The 19117-nt window shown below is 36.1% G+C and overlaps 1 protein-coding gene across 1 annotated transcript in view; it reads right to left on the bottom strand.

The window, feature by feature from the left end:
* Window positions 1-19117, bottom strand: part of LOC136802503 (uncharacterized) — a 39118-nt gene that overhangs the window by 4444 nt on the left and 15557 nt on the right. The window contains exons 12-25 of the mRNA XM_067059234.1: window positions 17551-17695; window positions 16364-16522; window positions 15757-15945; window positions 13090-13166; window positions 10674-10814; window positions 9720-9819; window positions 8507-8686; window positions 7640-7837; window positions 5305-5604; window positions 4444-4632; window positions 3623-3769; window positions 2750-2917; window positions 1596-1706; window positions 918-1082 (exon numbers count right to left, since the gene is read on the bottom strand). Coding sequence (XP_066915335.1) covers window positions 918-1082; window positions 1596-1706; window positions 2750-2917; window positions 3623-3769; window positions 4444-4632; window positions 5305-5604; window positions 7640-7837; window positions 8507-8686; window positions 9720-9819; window positions 10674-10814; window positions 13090-13166; window positions 15757-15945; window positions 16364-16522; window positions 17551-17695 — 2269 coding nt within the window. The remainder of the gene's footprint in view (window positions 1-917; window positions 1083-1595; window positions 1707-2749; window positions 2918-3622; window positions 3770-4443; window positions 4633-5304; window positions 5605-7639; window positions 7838-8506; window positions 8687-9719; window positions 9820-10673; window positions 10815-13089; window positions 13167-15756; window positions 15946-16363; window positions 16523-17550; window positions 17696-19117) is intronic.

Here is a 19117-nt window from a genome sequence, read left to right as displayed (position 1 = left end):
TTCTCGTGAAAATTGTCTAGTTTTTTATTTAACTTTCCCGTCATGCCATTTTCTGTTTTACAGTATTTGAATTTCAAACATGTGAATTTTGTATTTGTCGACAAGAAATGAAGACAATATAGCGGACTAAACAGGCTTATATAAAACTGCACACACTTTGTTATGTCAGAAGTGGGCTGCTTGCATCCCTAAAAAAGCTGATGTTATAACAATATCTATAAAAGAGATGGGTAGAGTCAGAAGCGTACCCATTTGAGTAAAGATTCATAAATTATTAATTAATAAGTTCCCCTTTAATGGTGGATATCTAACAATGAAGATATTAGTTGTCAAGAATTTCAGTTCCCTTTGTGTAAGCATACATAAAGCTTCATTGCACAACCGACATTCCCATTCGGAATTCGGAATGGGCTTTTCCAGAAAAAAACCGTACACCCCCTGTTGAGGAGCTCCAATCTTTTGTGAACTACCCCCTTGGAATTCCAGGCAATTTTAGGATCATACCCCTCTGGAATTCGGAATTTTTACAGATTTTCAATCATTACCCCAATTGAAATCCACTTATTTTTGACGGATTTTTGTCTACTTCTATGGAATTCCACTGCATTTCAAACCATACCCCCTTGGAATGGAAATGGACCTCCTCAACAGGGGGTGCACGGTTTTTTTTCTGGAAAAGCTCAATAAGGAGAGTCAACTGCATAAAAAATAATGAAAGAAAAATTCTTCCCATGGGCATACAGTTGACGCTCTCTAATTTAACGTTCTACTATTCGATAGGCTCCCTTATTCGATGAAATTTAAAGTCCCCGTCAACAGGAAACTCTCATAAACGACGCTCTCTTCTTCGATAAGCTCCCTTCTTCGATGAAAACCCAATTCCCCTTGAAGATCGAATTAGAGAGCGTCAACTGTACCTTTACTGATACAACCACAAACACGCTTTTCTCCGTTACCAGGTGCCCTTATAGAACAATCGTAGCTTCCGATATTCTTGAATCCAAGGCACGTTTCATTGGATGTGTCATAACTAGGATGCGAGGTATGGTTTTGAAAGGTGGTGGTAGTTGCACAATTGATTTCTGTAGGTGGGGAAAATTTTATCATTTTATTCATCTTTTACCATTTAGTAACTTACACTTTTTACGTTCGAAAAGAAAAGGCGTGTAAAAATTAATGGGGTAGTACTCAGATGTTAGCCAAGAGGCAACTTTTGTTAGCGAGTTTATGTATTTGTATTTTGAGGATGGCGGAGTGACTGAAGTGGTTTGGAAAAACCCGCAGCTCTAACCGACAAAATGGAGGACGTGTTGATTTACTGTCGTCCTCAGTCAGTCAGGATGTAGACAAATTAGAAGCTTACTATCTCATTCCCAGAAAAACACACACACATATAAACTCGCTATCAAAGTGACCTTGGTGAAAGAATAATCAATACACGCCCCCCATCCCTTAAAAACACCCCTGTTATAAAATCAAATATTAACACTTTAAGAGCTCATTCGAAATATTTAAGAGCCTTGTTACAGACGGAAAACATTAGAAATCAAAGTGTAGTTAGATGTGGACCTTAGTTAATGGAAGATTTGACTTACTTAATCTCGAAGCAAGTTCCAGATGGTTCATTCCTTTGAAGAATTCAGGATCACAAGCCAAATCAACATCATCACAAACTTTTGAGCAGTCTTCTGCCACCATGAGTACAGCTATAAAGAAAATGAATAAACTGTGTATGATTCACAGACCTTTGTAAACCCTGGACCAAGCTATATCCGCCATCTTTGATCGAAGTTTTTTTGAATTCGTATCTGTAAAGAAACCATTGTAGTGTTTGAAACTTTGCCTACCGACAAACGGCGCTACATCATCACTATTGTACAAGCGAAATAAGATTTAACGCTCTCTCCGCGGGTACCAATTTCAAAAAAACTCCGATCATAATGTTTTGCTTGGCCGGCATCGAGTAACTTGGTCCAGGGATATATAAAGGTCATTAATATGAAACTATCAAGAGAAGACAAGATTTAAATGAGCACCGTGAGGAGACAAACAAGTTCGTACCTGGCTGGGTCGAGATGTAGTTTTTACAAGCTCTTATTCGATTTGGTTGGTCGTTAACCAGTAATAAAACTATTTTGTTACTTTTTTTAAAGAACGCGTCATTTTAAAGTATCTTATAAAAACTCCTGGCAAACAGCGTTGTTTCAATGTTCAAATGACGTCACTACAAACTAATTGCAGTTATGTCTTTGATATTGAATAGTCAGATATTACTTCGGCCAAGTAGACAGCAAATTACTAAGGTGCAAGACAAAAAGGCCCGCCGGGGCAGCACTTATGCATAATTAGGTACGGGACGTGTCGCTGGTCAGGGTCCCTTTTTTAGGCTCTGAAGATATCTAACAGTCTCGCAAATCTACTAATTTTCAAGATGTGTATCTGACAGGGTCCACTTTTGGTTATTTGGATAATTTTTCAGGGTAAAAATTAGAATATTTTCAGTTTTTTGTTTACTGTCAGTCATTTTTTCCACTTGTTAGGGTGGAAATTGGAAAATTTTTCAATTTTTCGTTCTGACAGGGTCACAAATATACATATATGACTTTTCGAACTCCAGCGGCATGTACCCGTCGGCCGTCAAGGTCAGTGCCCCCCCCCATTTTACTTTAAAATCAGTCTAATATAGAGAATTCTTAACAGCAAAGGTACTGAAACAAAAACATTGAAAGACCCCTGAAATAGTTTCTACCTGGACATGGTTTATCAGTGTCACAACTTTGGACATCTGTATCATTTCCCACACAATCTAATCCACCATGCAGAGGCGGAAAGCATGTCCGGGTACGAAATTGTGTTCCGTTTCCACAGCTTACCGAACATTCGGAAAACTTGCTCCAATCACTCCAGCGTCCATCAACTGAAAAAAGAAATAAATGGTCGAAATTGAAATATCACCGTGCAAGATTTCTTCACCTCTGGTAAATAGACGCTGTATCACTATCCTAATTTAAAACTAATATAAGACCTAGATTAGATAGGAGACTTTCTTCGGCCTTATTTCCGAAGTTTGAATGCGTGAGAGAAAAAACCCCCGTGTTGGTCAAAAAGTTTCTAATTCCTTTACCTCTGGTTCATTTTTATTTTCAAGAAAAACTTTTTAGTTTAACTGTCAATTTGCCATTAATTTTCTTCCGTCTCACACATCATCACGGAAATAAGGCCGATCCAATTTAGGTCTTATAATAGTTTTTAATTTATGGCGTTCTAAATATTGATAGAATTTCCCCTCTATGAGAGCTCCTCTTTGGTGCATCCCTTACTCGTGTAACTTATGACATATCCAAAAAGTACATAAGTTTGACGCAGCATGGCTCCCAGCTTTCTACGCCAAACTAATGTCCTTTTTGTTAAGTTATTTTAAAGATAAGTTACAAGAGTATCAAAACCAAATGAAGAATTCTACCTTTTCCCGGATTCTGACGTCAAATCACGTTCGCTAGGCCTTAGATTCAAGTTGAAATTGATTAGCCTCGAGCTAAGTACACATTATACTATACTTTACATCAACTTTAAAGAAAAAAAACATAAACATAGATCTAGGACACCAAACAAACATACATACCAACGCAGGGATCTTCATTACACAATTGATGTTCTTCCAGCAAATGATTACAACTCCCTGGGATGATACATTTTCGTGTACGTTTAGTCTGTCCACCTCCACATGTTGTGGTGCACGTGCTCCATTCTGTCCAATCAGTGACCGGATCTGGAAGAAAAGGACACATAGAACCAAATTCTTATAGTTAATGTTGTCTCCTAATGCGATAACTTCCAAATTCTACAAATTGTTCAGAAATTTAGGCGGATTTTTGCTCTATTCTGAAATTTCCATATAATTTTCATTTGCTGACAAAATTTGCATGTAAAATTTTAGGACAGCTCTCATCATCCAAAGTATTGTACCTTAAAATTTAAAATAGATATATTGTTGACGCTCTCTTATTCGATTTTCAAAGGGAATTGGATATCATCGAATAAGAGAGCTTATGGAATCATAGTAGAGCGTCGTTTATGGGAGTTTCTTGTTGACAGTGATTTTCAATATCATCGAATAGTGGAGTGTATCGAATACTAGGAGTATGGAATTAGAGAGCGTCAAATGTATTCGATTCAGATAAGAAATCTTAAAGCTAAACGTCTTTTCAAAAGGACAGTTTCATAAGAAGATAAATTTTAATGTTGTCAAACCCTGAAACAGAAATGAGTTACAGTTTTATTCAAAGGTATTGAGATATCAGGAGCCTTTGACGTTATTTGGATTTTATGGACGTTACATGAACACTATTTTGGACGTATAAACGTTATAAAAAGGTTTTAATGACGTTAGTAGAACGCTATTTGGATGTTATGGATGTAATATGAATGTTGTTTAGCTCTTACCAGTACAGGTGAAATTAAATGAGCATTTGCCGGTTAGATTTCCTTTGAAACCATATCCATCGTACAACTCATGACACGAGACTTCATCAATCGCATTCCCTTCTCCATCGAGACAATCACGTGTATATTTTTGTACCCCTTCACCGCACGTGACGCTACATTCACCGTCACGTTTCCATTTATCCCATTCTATGACAGAAAAGACACAGGGTGTTCAACTATAGAATCCTATTCTTGTCTGTAAACAGATATAATATCTACGGAAATTTCAAAATTCATTGCCGTACTACAATTGTAAATTGATTAAAGTAACCAATTTCAACCAAATCGGACCATTTCTGAAGTCTCCAGCCTTCCCCGAAGCTTTAACCACGTTGTGAGGATAAAAATCGTGACAACACTCTTAAAATTAAAATTTTGAGAAAATATGAAAAATACGCCCGCAGGGATTCACTCAGAGATCAAGTGTGCGAACTTCTAACCTAATCCGACAATTTTTGAAGATTCCAGCCTGCCCCAAAGTTTTTAGCCTTGTTTTAAAACTCGTGAAAATCCCCTTTAAAATGAAAATTTTGAAAATATGAAAAAACACCCGCATAGATTTGCCCGAGGACCAAAATTCCAAACAAATCCGACCATTTCTTAACATACATACATAAATAAAAGATATTCTATTGAATATTTGAATATTTGACCAAATTCGATGTCGTCGATGTAGATTTTATTCCTTCAACGAACGAAGACTCGTATGTGCAGGTCTTCGGCCGCTGAAATTTGATCGCACATTCAATTCAAAGATATTCGACCGTTAGCTTAGATTTATGTGCCGCTGGTAAACCTTCAGTTAAAGAAGAGACTTACTAAAACAAGATGTATTAGTGTACACCATTCTCATACGTTCGCTTGTATCTGAAGAATAATTCACCGCCCCATAATAACGCCCTCCTTCGAAGGAGAATGGGTTTAATGACGGAGATGGAAATGTTTCGATTCCACACCAATGGTTCGAATCTGGTTGCCATAAGGTTCCCCATTGTAACATAACTGTCGATTTAGAAAGTGTAGCGGCAATGGCATCTGTCAGACAATCTCGTTGACTTGTTTCTGTGTAATTCCCACACGTTTCACTTTCTGTTGTCCAATCACTCCAATTACCCCAGACTAAAGATAATAGTGAGTTTATTTATGTGTGTTTTTCTTGAGGTGGCGATAAATCAACACTTTTACCGTCTTCAATTTTATAGGTCCAAAAGCTCCATAGGACCAAGGCTTCTACTCATCCTCTAGTGAAAAGAGTTTCTTATACGAAGTACATCTACGAAGGTCTGCGATTTCGATTAAAAACTGCTATCAAAACTATCAAATTCGACCCAGGAGAGTGAGAAATAGTTCCAATCACTTCAGTCACCCCAGACTAAAGAGAATCGCCACATAATCTTTATACTGTGTTATTAAAAATCAAAGAAGATCACGTTTCGTTTGATAGACTTTCAGATGCAATTGAAAAGTAATATATCTTTGGGGGAGGAGTAGCCTAGAAATCTAAGCTAGTTTGATTCAGTCACTTGGATAAATCTGATGGTTAAGTTGTGACTGAATAAAATAAAATTTCTCAAAAAGTTCTGCGCCATCTTAAATAGGGCGAAATAGACACCAATCCTAGCTAAGGCCCGGACTCCACTCGCCTACGCTGTGATTGCACTTCTCAAGCAAAATCTTTTATGTTGTTGGTCAAAAAAAAAATAAAGGAATGCCATTGTGGTCCATTCAGACGTACAGTCGAGAAAAGTTGAAATGCGCCTAATTTCTTTTAAAGTGCATAGTACTTTTTCATGATACAATCTTTTCTCCAAGCTGAAAGGATTGAATCCATTAAGATGATCGCAGCGCAGACAATGAAGAGACGTGCCTTCAGAAAGCTAGACTTTTTGAGTTTATAGCTATATACTTTCACTTTATGGTGTTTCTGTATGACTGTCTGTGTGCCTAGTCTAACCACCGTTAAATGCCTTCGGGAAGGTCCCTCCTAACTTGGAAAGCCAGAATTGGAGCTATTTCACCAAACTACTGGAGCGCAAGTTATTACCGTGAGATTGGGTAACTTGCATCAGTGGAGGCTAATATGCATAGCCCTCAAATGAAAGACCTGACTGGTCATTAAAATACAAAGTTAAATCAAAACAAAAATGGTATAGAGTAGAGCTGCGAGATTTGTATTTTAATGACCAGCCAGGTCTTTCATTTGAGGGCTATGCATGTTAGCCTCCACTGATGCAAGTTACCCAATCTCACGGTACGTAGGCTATCACAACTGCAAAAGTTGAATGTGCGCCTATACAAACTTTTTTCAGGTTTTCCAAATAGATTTACCACACTGAACAAACAGTGAAAACACTCTAAGTGAGGTAAATCTATTTTGAAGACCAAAAAAAAAGTTTGTTTACATTGATTCACATTCAATTTTGGATTCATATGCATACATTCTACTTTTTTGTACTTTGCCGGTATCTTATTTTACCAAGTTAAGAAAGACATTCCTGAGTTACAACCATATAATGGTCTTTAAAGCTCAAGAAGATCTATAAACAATAAAGGTAGTTATTAATAAAATAACAGACAAAGATAAATTACAGTTTGAACAAAAATGTATACAAATGTACATTTGAAAACTTGAGCAAACTTCTTTAAAGATTCCAGAAAAAGAATTGAAATCATTGCTGAAATGAACTTCTGACTAAATTACAGTATTTATTCAGTTTTAAAGACAAGAAACAAAATTAGCCATATACAAAACACTTTTTCCAGTCAAAGACGAAAGAATCAGCTCATCATCATAACCAGTCTGCCATTTTGTTTGTTTTGATTTGCAAAAGTAATATTGTAATTCGTGTTTATGGTGTAATTATATACTTTTTCTATAATTTGCATTTATAACACTCGCTTCAGCTTTTCAATACTAAATCAAAACTAATGAAATGTAATATATAATAATGGTAATAGCCTATAACGTAATATGAAAATGTGTATAACATTTACCGCTGTATAATTTACCGCCTTATTTTTGCGGAACACTTAATTGGCCGGAAATCAAATTACAAACAAACAAACGCAAAGATTCGAGATTCCAGTCCAATATCTATGCGTGAAGCTATGAGTGCCTCCTCGTCGCTGCGCTCCTGCGGGGGCAATTACTTACATGCGCATGGTTCGTTCTCATTATAACACCAAGTGACGTTTAAAAATTCTGTGGATTCGTCCATCTTCCCCAAACTGATACACTCTGCATAATTAGCAATCGGCTCTCCGTCACGGAGACATTCTCTTGTTTGATTTTGTGTTCCATTGATACCACACCCTCCACCGCAGCTTGAAAAATCTGTCCATTCTGTCAGATCTAAACGGATAAAGAGGAACTATAAGTACAAGAGAAGAAGTGATAAGTAGTTCTTCATTCATTTAGGGCAGTAGTGGAGATTATTTAAGTTGGTAGTGTGTTTTAAGCAGTTAGTTATGATCTTCCGTAAAAAATGACATAAAAAACTCGAATATATAGTGTAATGACCCTAAAGTTAAATTTCTGCGCCATGCCATTAAATGGCTTGTTTATAGCTTGCGACTCTTTTGATGTTGAACATTTAAAAGTTAGCGTTGATTTACCATAAAAATGATACTACACTGGGAAGACACGTAAATTTCCAAACCAAAGCAGAGCAACACCGATACTACAATTTTTATTTCTATTCAAGGCTCCAGTACAGTACAGCGCTGTAAGCTTACAATGTAAGTCGAAGCAGCTCTGGAGGACTAAATACCAGTTCTATGGAGAAAAAACTACAAATCCCAGCCGGTTCGAGCCCTGATAAATCGACACCAACACTACACTTTTTCACTATACTATCTTGAATAAACTTGAAAAAGACACGTAACAGGTCGAAATATCGTCTCAAAAAAAAATTGTGTTACGTTTTATTTTAATTTGGTTGCACATCACAAGGCTTTTTATGTTTTATCTATTTTGGATAAAAATTCAGATAGAAAAGTAGTTATTAGAATTAGGTCATACCATAACATGAAACATTATTGACACACTCTAATATCTTAGGTTCTAAGTCTTCTTCGAACGGGCAGTAATGGTCTGGATGAGTTGTTCCGTCAGCACCCATACAAACTACTGTACTGTTCAGATAGCCAACACCACACGATACGCTACACGAAGAATTTACCCAACCCCATTGTGGCGCCTCTATAAATATAAAAGTAAAAAATATTTCAAATAGTCATGTTGACACTTATTTTGTCGGCTAATTTTTCAAATCCTCCAGGCCAACTCGGATGCCTCTGTAAATATCAGGTACAGTAGAAAATATTTCAAATAAAAGGGTGATTTTAACAAATTCCATATCAGCATATTTCATTTGATTTGTGTTTTTTAGTACGTTGAATTTCCAAGTTAATCAAATGATGACGAAAATCAAATTCCTTCTTGAAGGAAAAATCTGCATTTTGCGCCCTGGAGAGAGGGTACAAGATGAAGGGGGCCGCCTTTAAATCGCTAGAAACGATGCGATCGTCTGTTAGAAGGAAAAGAACACGTAAATATACACACTGTATGCAGCCATCACCGGTGTGCGGAAAAAAGAATATCGTAGAGGGGGAGCAAATTGAACACGCTCCCCACTACTCTTGCCTGGGCGCTAACGTCCGTTTTCAAATTTATCCTGCTTCATAATATATTCCCTTCCGAGTGATCTTGTGTAGACGATAGGATCGCCTAAGATCTCTCCCACCCAGATACATTGTGAGGCAATTTAAAAAAATATTTGGCGTTTTGATTCCAAAACGCAGAAAAAAATTCTTAAGACATGGGAAATGGGGCCATAGTGAAATATATATCTACTATCCTAGGGTAGGTAGGTCATTAATCCAAAAAAAATCATTATCTCTCAAGTTAGTTAGAGTGAGAAAAAATAATCGTCTTTGCCAAAATGTCATATCGGAAGAACAATTGACTTCCAAGCCCGAAGGACTCCTGGATCGGATGGGAAATGAAGCCACTTATTTCCCATCCAGAACGCCCGAGTGTGGTTTTTACACAAACGCCGGATTGAAAATAAAATCTATCGCAATATTTCAAAAAATACAGTCCTCTAAAACAAAGAAACCGCTAGATACAATCTGTCATCTGGATGGGAAATAGGCGACTTCACTTTTTCTTGCCTGGATAAGGTGAGAGATTCTACTCTAGCTCTTCGTGCTTTAAACAAACACAATCTTACTACAAAATGGCATCTTGTATGTAGAGTCGATGGGTGGATTTGATTTGAAAAATCCGCCTTCAACTTTAACAAAAGATTCATCCTCACAATCTTTGTCTCCCTGAAAAGCAAGAAAGATACATACACTACTCTCGGGTACCTAATAGCCGGGGGGGTTGGAATAAGCGGGGGGTTGGAAAAAATCTTCAAAACTTATAAGCGGGGGGGTGGAATAAAAATGTCCTGGGTGGAAAATTTTTGAAAAGGAGGCTAATACAGCAGAAGTAGGACAAAAAGAGGGACTTTCAAAAAAATTTTCCCAAAATTATAAGGGGGGGTTGGATAAGAAATCCTGGGTGGAAATTTTCGAAAATATTAGCGGGGGGGGAGCATTAGGTACCCGAGAGTAGAGGCTCCTTCTGAATGAACTTTGCTTTCTCATAGGCCGTTTTATAGTCGCAAAGCGTAATGGGTAATCAGGACCACTGCGCGCTAATGACGGCTTACTATTGGCCCAAAGTTTTGAAAAATCGTTGAAGATTTTTGCGTCTAACCAACGGGAAACCGTTATTGGGGCGCAATTAGTCCTGATTAACCATGATCCATTACGACTGTGAAATGGCCTATTATCTTTGACGACGCCGAATCCAGTAAAGTAGACTAGTAACACTTGGTGTGGTCGCTATTTTTGAAGAAAAAACACGAAACCTTCCAATAACAAAAAATATACTGAAAAATGAGATAACAGATTTAATGTCCTATTATTGCCCTGATAGTGATTTGCCAATAAAAAAATTGCTATACCTTCCAAAAACAACTTAAACCTGGCAAACTGTGTTACGGTCCACCTAAAGCTGAAATTGGGAAACTGAAAAACTACCATATACTACCGGGCCGTTTAAAAGGGTACAAAATTACACTGAACTCTCGTAGACAAACGCCGACATTTCTTAACTCAAAAGTAAATTGTCTTACATTCGGGAATAATGGTAGAAAGTATCCAACTTTTATCATGGCATCTATTTCCATATGTGAGGGTGAGCTAGAGGTCGGGTTTATATTGGTTGAACAAATACCGAACCGTGATACAAATATATCTTCCTTATAATCCGTCAACTGAAAAGGTAATAATAACAAAATAATTATATACTAGCCGTCCCGGCGTCGTCCGAGACGACTTCTTACTCCTTTTAATACGCTCGCTTCGCTCGCTTTTCTATTTTTCAGAAACTTGTAGGGATTTGTATACAAATGTACTTATTTTGCGAGAAGAAATGTTCTTATTTAGGCTGTTTCGGAAAAATTGATGTTTAGAATTTTAAGGGACACTAAATTAATGCACATAAAAAATATGGTTGAAAGTTTTAGTTGAATTTTGATTTTTCTCTCTTATTAAATTGTAAAATTTGTCATAATTTCTTTTGTTTAAAACTTCAAACAATAATGTTTACTCGCTAAAAATAATGCTCATGCAATTGGTGAAAATTGAGTTAAAATTTCTCGCGAGAAATCGGTCATACTTTAAACGTGCTTTTTTGGGTTTGGGAGAGGAAAGACTATTATTTTCCTCCGCAGGATGAAGATAAAAAACAAATAGAAATTCAAATTCAGATTAGAGGTACTTGGCAACTCCGATCACTCCAAAGACCACAGTGCTTTACGGTGGAATATAAAGAGTGCCTTTTTTCAATACCCTTAACAAGTCAATTATTTCAATTAAACTCAATGCGTAAGTAAAAGGTTTTCATTTTGCTCTCATGAACAAAAAATAGCAAACATTGATTAAAAAATTTCATAATTGAATTGGGAAAAGTCATCAACTTTTCTCATATTGTAAGTCCATTAAAATTGAAATGTTTTATCAAGATCAAATAGAGGGAATGTCATCGGAGTTTATTAATCTCAGGTAATCATAAATATGATGTCTTTTTGAAAACTCAAATTTTATCTTCGACGTATTCCCATGTGAATCAAAATTATTTCATAACCGACATAAACTTTTTTTTAAAAAACTATAAATTATGCTGATAGTGCTATTGCACAGTCAGTTGTGTTTCTCCATCAAGGATAAATGTGCTCTCTTGAATGGAAGTGCACGCGAAAAAAATTGCCGTGTATTTAAAAATCGCTAGCGAAAAAGCCTCATGCAAGAATGGGAGAGTTCCGATTTAAGCGTATTATAATATAGATCTTATTCATGATATCATCAAGAAAAAAACAACTAATGCATTTTCTTCAGTACTCTGGGTTTCATGTCTATTCATGATATGACCACTGGAGAGTCTTCTGAGAACTTTTAAAATTTTCCACCCAATACGTCACTTAAACAATAGAAAAAGTGACGTATTGGGTAGAAATTTTTGAAAATTCTTGGAAGGATCTCCAGTGGTGCATACCATGAATTGAATTGAGCTGATTCGGTTGGTCTGTATTTCTAAATGTTGACCCCATCTGGAAATCATATCTCAAGTCCTTTTGATTTGAACTGTTGGTGGTATTTACTGATATCTTGAGATTTCAACATTTGTCGATGCTTCACAAACGTAAATAACAGCGTATTAGCAAGTTTATGTATTTGCACTTTTGAGGACGTTAAAGAGACTGAAGCGATTTGGAATAACCCGCACTTCTGACCCGCAAAATCGAGGACGGTAAAAGTGCTGATTTACCGTCATCCTCAGTTGGTCAGGATCTGGAAAAATTAGAACCTTACCATCTCATCTCCGTCGCAGGAAAACACACATACGTAAACTCGGTAAAGTCTGAGGTACACGGGGACGAGGTTGACGAGGTTGACTAACGAGAACACTTTTGAAATTAAGTGGGAACCTGTCAACTGCGATTCTCACTAAAAAACCTTTGATTGATTCCGCTTTTTATTGACCAATTTTTGTACAAAGTCAAATTCAAATTTTTTAATTATCACCATATTAATTTATCAAGAGTATATTAAGTTTGTAATCGTCAGCCGTGCAAAATTACTCGAATCTGATTGGAGTTATTATTATGGAGTGCGATTAATCGTTAATTGCACTATTACCACTTTTTTCACTCTTCGAAGATCAAATTTTCCCTTTTTCTAAAAAAACTATGATTTACTAATGATTATTTACTGACGATTACCTCGGAATCGTATGTTTTGTCGTGCATTTAACGATTAATTACTCGTAACAAGGGAGAAAATACCGTAATTTGCACTCGTCTTTCGGACTTGTGCAAATTACTATTTTCTCCTTTGTTACTCGTGATTAATCGTTAATTGCACTCCAAACCATACGATTACTAGTACTAACTTTGTGAATTGGAGAAAAAGTTAGAATGATATGCGCAAAATAAAATTCAAATCGGGAGAAAGCGAGTTTACAGAGTGGTAAACCTTATAATAACTCACCTGGTAAATATCAGTGGACGATCCATTAATTTGTAGATTAGATTCTGTGTTCGAAGCCATTTCATTGGTACAGAGAGCTAAAATCATAACGATTATTATAAAGTTAAAAATTAGCTCTAGGATAATATTAAAGAGTAAAGGTCTGTTCATATGGAGGCGGGCGTGAAGCGGGATAGATTTTCGAGCGTCTCGTGATCTATTTTTAGCCATTTGATTCGTCAAAAACTGTGAAGAAACGTTCGAAAATCCATCCAATCTCACATAGCCGGACCAGCTCACCTCAATATGAATAGCAGATATGAAATTTTCATCAAATATTTTTTATACGTTACATTCTTCATTTTCAAAAGCTTTAAAAATGGCTAAAAAGCGATATATTCTACATAATTTCAATAATATTGTCTTCTAGCACTTTCTAAAGTTAACTAATTTGGGAATCAATTTTTGTCGAGTTAATCGAATTTGATAAATTACCAATTAAAGATTAGGTTTATCTTTTGATATTCTCATTATGTTTTTAGCTATTATTTGTTATCTAATTTGATCTTACTTACTTACTACGTATTTTATTATATTATTTTCCATAATGTTACCGGGTGATCCACGAAAAAGTTCAGACGTTACCCGACGTCTTGAGGCCAAACAAATATCCCAAAGTGCTTGGAGTTTTGATATTTAGAAAGTAGATATCGTAACTTAAAATTTGAGCCATCACTTTTTAAATTTGACCAACTTGTTCTCTACTTATGAGCTTTTAAGTTTTCACTTTTCGAAAAGTGTAAAAAACACGTAAAAAAGAGGTATTAAATTCATGCAATCAATTAGAAAATCACTTACAAATTGACTTATTTAACGAGTTTTATGACATTAATAATTAATAAAAACACCTTTGAAAGTAGTTTTTGTTTAAAACAAGACTAGTTTTTATAAAAATTGGCGCTTTCATAGATTTTTTTCAAAAACTGTATATCAAAAACGTCTAAAAATACCAAATTTGATACCCCTTTTTTACGTGTTTTTTTTACACTTTCCTTAAAGTGAATTTTGACTTTAAAAGCTCATAAGCAGAGAACAAGTTGGTCAAATTTAAAAAGTGATAGCTCAAATTCTAAGTTAGGATATCTACTTTCTAAATATCAAAACTCCAAGCACTTTGGGACATTTGTTCGGCCTCAAGACGTCGGTCGGTTTTTCGTTGGTCACCCGGTAGATTAGCTACTTTTACGGTAGAATATACTAGTTTTTCCAGCATAAAGCTGATGTTGTCAACTGTCTTTTTCTATCTGCCTCCATCAAGTCAATCTCAACAAATTGCAAGCGGAGAATTAACTCATATTTAACTGTAAAACTCATGAGAAATTCATTTTGTGGTGCGAATGGAAAACAGCTTGAAAACATTTTTTGTTTTAGATATTGTTATCGTACTGAACAGCAATCCTAAACCTAGCCAAAACCTACCCAAGATTTTTTTATTCAGTAGCTGTATTTAGCTAGAAATGTTTTTCATGATCAAAGGATAAGATTGGTTTATGTTCTCTTATAAATGGAAACTACCGAGGTCGTAAATAGCCGGGGATATCTTGTATTTGTGGTGTATTCTCATTTTTTTGATCGTTCGAATGTTCAGCCTTCCCTGGAACTTATAGACAACAAAACATGTTTTGAAATTAAGTTTCTCCGTAGCTAGCCGGGGTATACAAACTAAATCCCGTAACAATAATCGTGTTATCATATAACACCTATACTACTGTATTACACGCATTATAAACAACTCCAGTCTACGTTTGAGAAAGAAAAAACTTTTTTCGCTAAGCAACCGTTCTTGTCCGCAAATCACTTCCTTGAGTCAAAAACCATCCCCAGTCCATCTTTAGATATATGATATATCATGTTTTTTTAGAATCAGTGTCGAAAATGCTTCCAAAGATAAATGACATTTTTGTTTTACGTTACAACCATTCCGATCTGTAAAATACACGGACAGATGTTTTAGAGATGTGTCTTAAAGTGGTCCTTGCCGCCACCCAACGTGCATTCCTATACTAATTTTGCACATTTACCCTGCACAACTTATTTTGCTCTAAATGACCTGATTTAGTTTATAATTTCCCGGTAATCAGTTCATTTTATCCCCTTCATTTATCAGGAACCTTAGAGTATGCGATTTGTATTTAGCTGCTTTGGGAGGCTTTAAAAACTTCATGGGAAAAAGGACACCGGATCAAAGATTTACTATGTCCTCCTTTCTGAATCCACGTCGTCACAAAAAAGTTTTCCATACCATATTTTACAGAATGTATCATTGATTGCCGATGACTTGTATATACGGCAATAGTGAAATAAATATCTATGACCATCCATACCTTATTTGCTGTACAAGAATTAAAAGAAAAATATACAAAGGCCGGTCTCCACTTGCGCGCGCTTCGATCACACTTTTCGAGCAAAACTTCCACGCTATTGGTCAAAAGAAAAATGAAGCAACTCCATTGGCGCGATCTGACGTGTTCAACTTTTTTTTGAGTACGCGCTACATTTTTATGACGTAATCTTTTTTCTAAGCAAAAAGGATTGAAGCCAAAAAGTGCGATCGCAGCGCGCACAAGCGGAGACCGGCCTTAACGTGGTTGCCTTACTACGGCATATGTAGGTTTATTGTTCACTTACCCGGACAAACGTGATAGCAATTCTGGGTGATGATTGGCTTTTCACCACAAAGTTCTTCAGGATGTGAGCTTCCGTCTATGATGTATTGACAAACATCAGCTGTTTTGTACCGCCATCCAGGTCCACATTCATCTTTTGTGGCATTGCAGGGACTGAATGTCGTGTTGATAGCTTTCCATTGAAAGTCCTCTGTAAATTAGTAAAAAACAACAAAGATATTATTACGTCATTTTTTCCAAATAAGAAATTCTAAATTTCAAACATTATTTCACCTTGATTGACCTTGGAGTTAAGAACGTTCCCAGGGTACTTTTCCAAAGAGGGGAGATGGCAACCTCGTCCCCGTGTATCCCAGGCTTTATTCACGTTACTGATTGACGCCAGAGAATATTATCTAGCGCTATCAGTAAGCATAGAAAAAAGGTGGTAATACACAGGGAAAGAGGTTGGGGAGATGGCAAATTAATACAAAATCTAATTTTGAGGCCATCTTGAGGCCGCGAGAGGCAGAAATATTGATAAGAGAGAGGTGTTACTAAAAAAATTTACTTTTATGACTTTCAAAGAATTTGATAATTCCAGAGTATAGGCTACATCACTCACTTACCTTTGCATTTACAATTGTCCATTTCAACAAACCTTCCGACACAATTTTTCGAATCACTACCTTGACTACAAGTTCTAATTCTCTCGTAAGTTGAATTTTCCAAACGACAATTTCCGCTACAATCACCCCAACTCCCCCATTCGGTCCAATCTCCCAAATCTGAAATATAGGTTGTAAACACTTTTTTTATAAAAACCAGTAAAATTTTGCTAATGATTGGCTGTTCTTTTTGGCACTTTGAGCCTCAAATTGTTACTACTTTGACCCCTAAATTGCTTGAAATTGAGTAATTTCAGGCTCAGCATCGTTCTTGAAATGTTCTTATTTTTTGCCGATTTTGAGACTCATTGTTCTTATATTATTGTTCTTATAAAAAAGTTTGACTGAAAAAGAAATTTGATATAAAATCAGAAAAAGGGTGTACACATACCTTAAGGGGATTTCAAGTGAAGGAACCAGAAAACTTGTTCGAGTTAAGGAGACATTCGAGTTATTGAAGTTCGAGTTATATTGAAGTTCGATTTAGAGAGACTCAACTGTAGTATTTTTACAACCCTCTTTTTTGTAGAGTTCTTGGATTAAGAGTAAGCTCTGGTTTAGACAGTCGACTTTCTGCCCTACTTATTCAAATTGCTTGAGTAGGCGAAAAGTGAGCGCAAAGTTGGTGTTAAAATATTTGCTTCGAAAAGATTGAAAGAAGAGATTGTATTGACATCAAAAGAGGGCAATGCATTGACTTTAGACAGCCAAATTTTTGCCCGCTTTAATTTACAATTAGAATAGGCAGGGTGGAAAGTGTGCCGTCTAAACTTGACCTAAGGTGTTAAGGTCTCGCAATGATTTTACGCATTTCAAGAAGGGCGTATTAGAATTAAACTAGGCGTTACATACACTGACCTTTATTATATCCCTGGACCAAGTTACTCAATCCCGGGCAACTAAAAATCTTTGATCAGATATTCTTTTGAAATTGGTACCCTAATGGTAGCACTACTAAGTAGCGGTGAAAATGCATCGAGAGCGCTAGATCTACTTTTCCTTGAATACTTTTGATGATGTAGCGCCGATAGACGTTAATTTTTAACATTGCATTGGCTTCATCTAGGGTACCAAATCCAAGAAAACTCTAATCAATGATGGTGGATATAGCTTGGTCCAGGGATATATAAAGGTCAGTGGTTACATACTATAATAATCGATGCGATTTAATTCTGCTTTCAGCTCGTTTGTTGGCGTTGAATCAAACTCCAGTTCGACTTTCAATCCATTGATAATTTGTTGAATATCATCCACCACAAGAAGATTTTGAGGAGACGAATTAGGGTTACGGGTCTGTGGAAAAATAAAATAAAATATGACATTTTGTGCTACTATGCTAAATTAAGATATTCAAGTAAATACAAAAATTGATCGTTGATTCAAACATATTCAGCAGGAAAAATAATTATGACCATCAGACAAAGTGCCAAAGTTGATTTTATGCCTTTTGGCTAATAGGCAACTTTTGCAAAAGAAGATCAGAAAACAAATGAACGTTAGAATCTGAAGAAAAATGGCAATAATCCGTTTCGTTAGTAAATTTGTTTTACGAAATTTGGACTCCATCTCAATTTAGTCATCATTATTTCAAATCTTTGTGAAAAATCTCACCGACAGTGACAAAATTAAGGTCCGAAATCACAATGAAAAAAATGCTGAGCTTGCGAAAACAATACAAGAATCTTTAAAACATGATAGCGCGGGTTTTATCAGCTGATTGCTCTTTTTGACAATAGAACGCCTTCTTTCTTAAGTTACATAATAGAGAGATTATGTATCTGAGATGTTCTACGGCTACGGTTGCAGGGCTGCCCATACAGGTCATCACCGAAGACGACATGTCGTTGTCTACTTTGCTCTGTATGGGAAATACACCAAAACACTGTATAAGCAAAGTCGACATAATGCCCGTATGTCAAATATCGAATTTTCTTTCATCTGCCATTACTTGCCTTACTCGCCATTTCCCTCGCCACGCCACTTTAACCGTAGCCGTAGAGAATTCCAGAGACAGAATCTCGCTAATAGAAACCATAAATTTAAACCATGACATTCGAAAGTTACTTTGAACGCTTCGAAGTTGAAAAAATGCGACGAATAAGAATAAACAAGCTAGATGCTGGTCTTGTCGCAAAAATCAGTTTTATTGACAATTGAATCATGCTTGGTGGTGAGCATTGTTATCAATAATGTTTTTGTGTAAAAAACATAGAAATATAAGGAAAAAATCCAATGAAAATCTGCAAACACGGCGATTTCCGGCATTTTCAACCGGAAAAAAAAAATCTCAAAAATCGAACTCGGCCATGTTTTGGGCATTGTTAATACGCATCTTTGAGCAAATAATCAGAAAAAGCTAATGATAAAATCTCGAGAAAATGCCAAAAAACAGTTTTTCAGGCATATTTCCGGCATTTTCGGCCGATAAAAAATGTTTTTCGAAAATCGGGCTCTGTCACATTTTAGGTATTGTCATTTTGCATCAGTGTGCAAAATTTCATAAAAAATCATAAAGTACAGCTCGAGAAATTCATGAAATACTGTCTTTCCGGCGAAAATAGGTTGTTCCGGCTATTTTTAAATAGTTTCAGCTTCAAAAATCAATTTTATTGAAAATTGAATTAAATTTTCTCAAAAATCAGACTCGGCCATGTTTCGGGCATTGTTAATACGCATCTTTGAGCAAAAAATCAAAAAAAACTAGTGAGAAAATCT

The sequence above is a fragment of the Clytia hemisphaerica genome, unplaced genomic scaffold, assembly GCF_902728285.1.
Source record: "Clytia hemisphaerica strain Z4C2 unplaced genomic scaffold, Clytia hemisphaerica genome assembly, whole genome shotgun sequence".
Lineage (NCBI taxonomy): Eukaryota > Metazoa > Cnidaria > Hydrozoa > Leptothecata > Clytiidae > Clytia > Clytia hemisphaerica.
This window is presented reverse-complemented; position numbering and strand designations above follow the sequence as displayed.